The sequence below is a fragment of the Chelonoidis abingdonii genome, chromosome 1 (genome assembly GCF_003597395.2).
Source record: "Chelonoidis abingdonii isolate Lonesome George chromosome 1, CheloAbing_2.0, whole genome shotgun sequence".
In the NCBI taxonomy this organism is placed as follows: Eukaryota; Metazoa; Chordata; order Testudines; family Testudinidae; genus Chelonoidis; species Chelonoidis abingdonii.
In genome coordinates, this window is record NC_133769.1 from 372,211,273 (window position 1) to 372,220,052 (window position 8,780).

At 43.2% G+C, this 8,780-nt stretch overlaps 1 protein-coding gene across 1 annotated transcript; it reads left to right on the forward strand.

Moving 5' to 3' along the window:
• Positions 1 to 5,499: 5,499 nt before the first annotated feature.
• On the forward strand, positions 5,500 to 6,498 carry LOC116825127 (olfactory receptor 51E1-like). The gene is given in 1 exon segment (XM_032780870.2): positions 5,500 to 6,498. A coding segment is annotated over 1 exon segment (999 nt).
• Positions 6,499 to 8,780: the final 2,282 nt, after the last annotated feature.

The window sequence follows — 8,780 nt, forward strand, 5'->3', positions numbered from 1 at the left end:
CCTGCACAGTGATGATAGTTACTGATGAGAATTATTGATTTCTGATCCCTCAGTGACAGCGCTGTGTGTCTGCAGAAAATGCTCATGTCTCCCCTCAGGCATCTTTCTCCAGATCTGCCTGTCTACTATCCAGCCAGGCATCCTGGCCATTTACAGAGTATAGACATCTACACATTATCCTGAGCTTTCTTCCTAGTCAGTTATGATTTTAAAATATAAACAAATACACTGTGCAGCCAATTGCTCTCTGACTCAGAACAGAGCCCGAACGTTCTCATCTCTCTTTGGGAAGGTCCATTAATTACTGTTTACTCCTAAAGCTGGATAAAGAGCACAGAAGCACATGGATGGAAACAGAGACATTTGCTAGAGTGTCTCCAGTCTCCAGCATGTTTACATTCAGATGTGACTTGTCCCATAGAGGCCAAGTGAAGTCCACAGAGATTGCACAGAGCTAAATAATAAGCAGTTCATACAGAATGTTGGTTCTTGGTGTGGGATGCTGCTGCATATGCTGGCATGAGAGAGGTGTTGGACACGGCTACCTGAGAGGGATTCCCGGCAAAGACATTTCTGCTTCAGGATTCACAGGTACCCATCTCTTGCTAAGGAGATCACCTACTCAGTAAACCTAGTGCAACATTGGTGAGTGGGATATAGAGATTAACTCTATTGTGCTTTTCACACTGCACAGCCATTAAATATCCCAGGACCCTTGCAACAGTGGATATGTTTAATCCACTATGATGGGTCAAAATGTCACTCTTTTTTGTGTACCCGCACCTGCCACAGCTGATTGTCCCCAGCCCCAAGGTGGCTGCATTTCAGTGGCACAAGGGATCCTTCAGGATGAAAGGTGTTAGATGTACAATACAAGCTCAAATTCTTAGGCTGTGGTCCATAATTTGCTCAGGCCCTGATAACGCAAAAATTCCCCTTAGAGTAAGAGTTGATTACAGATCTTAGGAGCCAGCTGTCTGTTATGTGGAGACACTGTCACCTCTTCTGGCATTTCAGGGCTCTGGCTGTTAACATAAGAACATAAGAACGGCTTTAATGGGTCAGACCACAGGTTCATCTAGCCCATATCCTGTCCTCGGACAGTCGACAGTGCCAGGTGCCCCAGAGGGAATGAACAGAACAGGAAATCATCAAGTGATCCATCCCTTATCGTTCATTCCCAGCTTCTGGCAAACAGAGATTAGGCATACCATCCCTGCCCCTCCTGGCTAATAGCCATTGATGGACCTATCCCCCTTGAACTTATCTAGTTCTTTTTTGAACCCTGTGATAGTCTTGGCCTTCACAATATCGTAAGGCAGAGATTTCCACAGGCTGACTGTGCATTGAGTAAAGAAATACTTTCTTTTGTTTCTTTGAAACCTGCTGCCTATTAATTTCATTGGGTGACCCCTAGTTCTTGTGTTATGAGAAGTAGTAAACAACACTTCCTTATCTACTTTCTCTACACCAGTCATGATTTTATAGACCTCAGTCATATCTTCCCTTAATTGTCTCTTTTCCAAGCTGAAAAGTTCCAGTCTTATTAATCTCTCGTCATATAGAAACCATTCCATACCCCTAATAATTTTTGTTGCGTCTTTCTGAACCTTTTCCAATTCGAATACATCTTGATATGGGGCACACACATCTGTACGCAGTATTCAAGATGTGGGCATGCCATGGATTTATATAGAGGCAATGAGATATTTTCTGTCCTATTTTCTATCCCTTTCTTAATTATTCCCAGCATTCTGTTCACTTTTTCAACTGCTGCTCCACATTAAGTGGATGTTTTCAGAGAACTGTTCACTATGACTCTGAGATCTCTTTCTTCAGTGGTAACAGCTAATTTAGACCCCATCATTTTATATGTATAGTTGGGATTCTGCTTTCCAATGTGCATTATGTTGCATTTATCAACATTTAATTTCATCTGCCATTTGATTGCCCAGTCACCCAGTTTTGAGAGACTGGCTCCCAGCCCCTTCCACAAACCCCATTCCCCTCCCAGCAGAAACCAGGCATCCTGGGTCCCAGTCCCTCCTCGCTTCAAGCGCCCAGAATCCACTCTGGATGATTTACAGATTCTCTACATCCTTTCTATACAGCAGTGTCCAAAACTGGATACAGTACTCCAACTGTGGTCTAAGCAGAGCTGAATAGAGCAGTACGATCACTTACTGAGACTTGCACATTATGCCTCCACTAATACAACCTAAAATTGCATTTGTGTTTTCTGAAACAGCAAGAAAAACCCACTCCCCTGAGAGATGTAGCTATATCAAACTAACCCTCATGTGGACAGTATAGGGTTGATGGACAAATTCTTCCATTAACCTTGCTATCACATCCCAGGGAGGTGGATTACACCCTGCCATCGGTGTAAGTAGTGTCTACAACTGAAGCGCTATGGCAGCGCCACTGCAGCAATTCTAGTATAGACAACCCTCCAGCAGGTCTCCCAGAAAAGCAACCAGTCTGTGTCGGCAGACATGGAGAGTCGGAGAATCCACCACTTCCCTTCGCAGTTTGTCCCAATGGTTAATCACCCTCAGTGCTAAACCTTTGACCCTTATTTCCAACTGGAATTTGTCTGGCTTCAGCTTTTAGCCATTGGGCCTTGCTCTGCCATTCTCCACTAGATCACAGAACCAGTTATGACTATTTAGGATAAATAGAGGAAGCTCCTTAAGTATCTCAGTAGCCAGTATTTTCTGCAGCTTCCAATTATTTATGTGGCTCTTTCTGGCACCTTCTTCAGTTTTTCAACATTGTTTTATAAATGTGAATCCCCGGTCTGGACTGTCAGTTTTCACTAATGCCATGGACAGAGATAAAATCCTTCCACTGCTCCAACTCATCAACACCTGTTTACACATCCAGGGATCGCATCAGCCCTTTTGGCCACAGCCTGAAACTGGGAGCTCCACAGTGATTCTTAAATCCTTTTCCGAACCTCCATTCACTGACAAATTGGCCATTGACATCTGCTTTCTTAGATCTGTCAGTTAGCCAGTTTTTAGTCCATTTAACGTGTGATCCACTGGTACTGTAGAGTGTTCATTATTTTCCCCTACAAAATCAAATGCCTCAGAGATATCAAAGTCTATGGCATCTGCACGGTTCCCTTGATAAGCCAAATGCCCTCTCATTAAGGGATGAATTCAGATTTATTTGACAAGACTGATTATCCATACATCATGTTATTGATGGGCATTAATTATATTCCAAACTTTTTTTGAACTAATTGAATATCAGCTTTTTCATTATTTCTAACCTTATCAAAGCTTTTTTTCTCAACATTACCTTTGTTTTTTATAATTTACATTTAACAGACACCTGTCCTGCATGTGATTCTTTGATACTTTCTTTCTTTCTTTCTGCTGCCTGAATGTGGATTTCTGGCTCACAAGGAGATGTGTGATTGATTGGTCAGTTCATAACTCTTTTGTTTGACAGTTGATGCTAATGGACTGGAAAGTATTTCATCTCCTAATGTGAGCGACTTTCCAAATGCAAAACAAAATTATTTCTTGAATACATTTACCTTTTCTCCAACATAAACAAGTTTCTTTTCTCCCTGTAGGAATCATCCTAAAGGTTTTCAAGGATTTATTTCGTACATCATATACTTAATAACCTTCTTTTTCTGATCCTTAGCTCCACCAATCATCGATATTTCCATGATATTTTAACATCCTTCATTAATTTTCATAACTTCCAATTTGTGTTATTTCCTATCTATTTTCTCTTTCCCCCTTTTGTTATATATTACTCCCCCTGCCTAATTTCAGTCTTCTATTTAATAAACTCTTAAAGAACTCCCAATTTTCATTCACATTTTCCTGTCTAAATTTTTCCTCTCAAGCAGTTCTGCTTATAATTTGCCTCAGCTTTCTGGAAATAGCCCCTTTGAAGCACAAAGTGTTTATAGATATTACCAGTAGGGATCTTTCTCTCTTTGTCCATTTCAGTGTAATCATTTCAATTCTTTATTATCCTCTCCTCTATCATATCTCCTTTCTTTGACTCTTTCCTAAACAGTTCTTGACCTTTCAGTCTATCCACAAAGGACAGGCTACGCCATTCCAATAGCCTGTCTCAGAAACCCCTTTTATATCAGCTGTATCCCTTATGGACACTAGGTGACCAAAACTCGACGTGTGTGCAGAGTAGGTTATTCTCCATCCCATTCCTTATGTATCCCAAGATTGTCTTTGTTTTGGCCACTGTTGCAAAGGAGCATGTTTTTCCATGGAACTGGTCTAAAAGACACTGATCTTTTCCCTGATGTCCATTCTTGTTGGAGTGTTTCTCCCAGCACGTCTTGCAAAAGGTTTGCATTTTGACTACACTCTGATTCTGAGCTACTGGGTGAATGTGGAACTCCCTACAGCATGCACTTTTTAGCCTGGCTGTCATTGCAGTAAGGAACAATAATGCTGTCATAAACAGATAGTCAAGGGTTAATTCCTCTTTTACTTGTAAAGGATTAAGAAGTTTACCTAGCCTAGCTGACACCTGACCAGAGGAGCCAATGGGGGGACAAGAGGTTTTCAAAGAGGGAGGAGGGAAATCAGTCTTTGTCTGTTCAGAAAAGTTTGTGCCGGAGTAAAGGATCCAGGAATCAGCCATCTATTATTTCTTAAAAGTTGTAAGTGTTTTAAAAACGACTGTATTAAATTATGTTTATTTTCTTTTGTGACTTCATTTTGCATAGAGGGGGAATCAAATTGGGTGTCTTTATGTAACTAAGGTTTTTGCCCAGAGGAACATCTATTGTGTTATGAATCTCTTGTCCATGAGAGTGGCTTGCATGCTAATCTCACAGAGGTATTCCTTTCACCCTTCTTCTTTAATTAAAAGTCTCCTTTTAAGAAGCTGATTGATTTTTCCTTGTTTTAACATCCAAGGGTTTTTTGGATCTGGGCTCACCAGGAATTGGTGGGAGGTGAATCAGTCTCAATCCTGCCACGAAAAGGGGGATAAAGACTGAGGAAATATTTCGAGGGGAAGACAGAGTTTCCAAATGACTCTCCCATAAACATGTGTTTTACCTATTTGATGGTGGCAGCTACTAGATCTAAACCAATAAGTAAGCTTAAGGGTTATCTCATGCAGGTCCCCACATCAGTATCCTAAAGTTCAGAGTGGGGGGTGACATCTTGAGAAATGCATAGCCAGTATCCACGCTCATTTTTTCCTACTGGTACCTATTAATATTTCCCACATGACAACACATTGTTGACACATGGAGCAGCATAAAATATGGAATTGGCATTAGTAGGGTCATTTGTTCATAATTCATTACTCTGAATAATTAAAATGTCATTTTTATGTGTGTGAAGAATGACCAATCTGCTTCACCCATGAGAACAGTTTCCCTTAGTACACGCAGCGTGTCATATTAATATTGTCTTTCCATCCAGGCATTTCTACTGCGACCATCACCCTGCAGCCTGAGTACATACAGGAAGTCAGGAGAACATACAGTACATGCAGGAAAGACCGTTCTGCCTCAGAGTTTGAAACTTTCTACTCTACTCCATGTCAGATTCCAACACAACCGATTTCACCAACCCCTCCACATTCATCCTGCTGGGCATTCCTGGCCTGGAAGCTGCCCATGTCTGGATCTCCATTCCCTTCTGCACGATGTACATCATAGCCATCTTGGGGAACTTCACCATCCTGTTCATTGTGAAGAGGGAGCCGAGCCTCCATGGCCCCATGTACTATTTCCTCTGCATGCTGGCTGTCACCGACCTGGTCGTGTCTACATCCATCCTACCCAAAATGCTTAGCATCTTCTGGTTCAATTCCAGGGAGATCAGTTTCAGTGCCTGCCTCACCCAGCTCTATGTCTTTCACTCCTTCTCTTTGATAGAGTCAGGGATCTTCGTGGCCATGGCTTTCGATCGCTATGTGGCCATTTGTGATCCTCTGAAACATGCAATCACACTGACAAACCCTGTGGTGGCTAAGATCAGCCTGGCCGTGGTGCTGCGTGGCAGCATTCTCGTATTACCCTACCCCTTCCTATTGAGGCAGTGGCCATATTGTAGGAACAACATCATCCCTCAGTCGTACTGCGCCCACGTGACCGTGGTGAAGCTGGCATGTGCTGACATCCGTGTCAATAGTTACTACGGCCTCTTTGTGCTATTCTGTGTGATGGGTCTGGATGTCGTTTTTATTATCGTGTCCTATTCCCAGATCCTCAGGGCCATCTTCTGCCTCCCCACAAAGGATGCTCGTCTCAAGACTTTTGGGACCTGCATCTCCCACCTATGTTCCATCTTAGTCTTTTACATCCCAGGTCTCTTCTTCTCTCTCTATTACCGGTTTAACAAGAATGTGCCCCTGCATGTCCATGTTCTCATTGCCACTGTGTACCTCTTGCTGCCTCCCACACTAAACCCCATCATCTATGGGGTGAGGACTAAGCAGATCCAGGACAGGCTGCTCTGGCTCTTTACTTATAAAGGGACCTAAAGTTTTATCCTGATCCTCTGCCTCTCTGACCGAGTCTGTGAAGAGCTATATAGTGACATGGTGCTGGGCCCTCTTCCCTTAATCACTTACTGGGCAGTCAGGGAGACATTAAATCCTTTTCTGATCATACTGTGTATTGTCAGCTTTGGAATCAGTCTAGGTACAGTTCATTAACACATAGGGTTTCCACCTTGTAATTTTTGGTAACTGAACCCCTCAGGCTCCTGCACTCTCTCTTACTATTCCCTCAAGACTCTGCCTCTTGCCCCACCTATTCCCCCAAAGTTCTGCTCACTTAAGAATATAAGAACAGCCACACTGGGTCAGACCAAAGGTCCATTCAGCCCAATATCCTGGCTACCAACTGTGACCAATGCCAGGTGCCCCAGAGGGAGTGAACCTAACAAGTAATGATCAAGTGATCTCCCTCCTGCCATCCATCTCCACCATCTGACAAACAGAGGCTAGGGACACCATTGCTTACCCATACTGGCTAATAGCCATTAATAGACTTAACCTCCAGGAAATTATCCAGTTCTCATTTAAATCCTGTTTTAGTCTTAGCCTTCACAACCTCCTCAGGCAAGGAGTTCCACAGGTTGACTGTGCACTGTGTGAAGAAGAACTTCCTCTTATTTATTTTAAACCTGCTGCCCATTAGTTACATTTGGTGGCACCTAATTCTTATATTATGCGAACAAATAAATAACTTTTCCTTATTCAGTTTCTCCGCACCAGTCATGATTTTATATACCTCTTATCTATAATCCTGTGAACATTTTCTAATGCCAGTATATCTTTTCTGAGACGAGAAGACCACAGTGTTCACAATGTGGGCGTACCAGGGATTTATATAAGGGCAATAAGATGTTCTCCGTCTTATTCTCTATCACTTTTTTAATGATTTCTAACATCCTGTTTGCTTTTTTGACTGCTGCTGCACACTGCGTGGACGTGTTCAGAGAACTATTGACAATGACTCCAAGATTTCTTTCCTGATTAGTTGTAGCTAAATTAGCCCCCATCATATTGTATGTATAGTTGGGGATATTTTTTCCAACGTACATTACTTTACACATTGGAAAAAAAAGACTCTGTTTCCCTTCCTCCATCAAGCACTGGATCAGCTCTCACTCCTCCTTTCCCCCTAACTGGGCTCACTCTGCTCTAGGGCTGGAAAGAGCTTGCAGTGAGTGCAGTGAGGACCCAGCTCTGGGGCCCACAGGCCACTCAGCAGCAGAGAGGGAAGCCAGGAAGCCCCACACAAATAACTGAGGCTTGGGAGCAGAGCTGTGAGGCAGGCAGGTAAGGCTGTGCACTGTACAGCTTGTGAGCCCTGATCCTCACCCACCAATTCCTGAGGGCAGGATGCATGAAATTCTATAGCCTGCACTGTGCAGGAGGTCAGACTAGAGGATCATAATGGTCCCTTCTGACCTTAAAGTCTGTGATTCTGTGTGTCACTGAAAGATGCTGTGAAGCTGAAAGCACACACAGATAGCTTTTGGGACACAACAATGAAGAGGCTACACAGTGATAGTGACCCTTCAGAAAAGACAATGGACTCAGTGTTTCATCCAGAATTTGAGTTATGGCTGCTATGACTCAGTGGGGCATGCACGGTTATGTGACCAGACCACAGGAAATGAACTCCATTTTGGTATCTGTATTTTTCCACAAACTGAGCTGGGAACTTAGCTTGGAACAAAGGGTACCCACCATGTGAAAGACTATAAAATGGGGAGTGCCCTCATCACTTGTCTTCACTCCCCTCACAAGAGAACAGCTGGCCATACAGGAGAAACAAGGATTAAACTGGGGGAAGTGGTGGTCCCAGGCTAAAGGGATTTCTGGGCTGTTAATGGAAGCTTGGTGAACTGCTTCTGTCATCACTGAGGGTGAGATATTGCTAATTCAAATCCTATCTGTCTAGTATATGAGGCTCAGTTAGCTTTTCTGGTTATTTGCTAAGTAATATGCTTTGATCTGTTTGCTGTCACTTATAATAACTTAAAACCAATCTTTCTGTCATTAATAAACTTGTTTTATCATTTATCCTAACCTGACTTTTGAATGAAGTGTCTGGGGAAATCTCAGCTTGATAAACAAAGGCTATTGCATATCTTCCTGAAGTAGAGCGGGACCGGGGCTCAACCCTCCTTGAGGGCGGAGGGGAGCCACACCGGCTCAGCGCACTCCAGCGGCCTCGGGCCCGTCCCTTGCTGCGGGGCTGAGGGAACGACAACGGTTAGTAGGTGGCTCAGACCCTGTCAGTCGGGCTG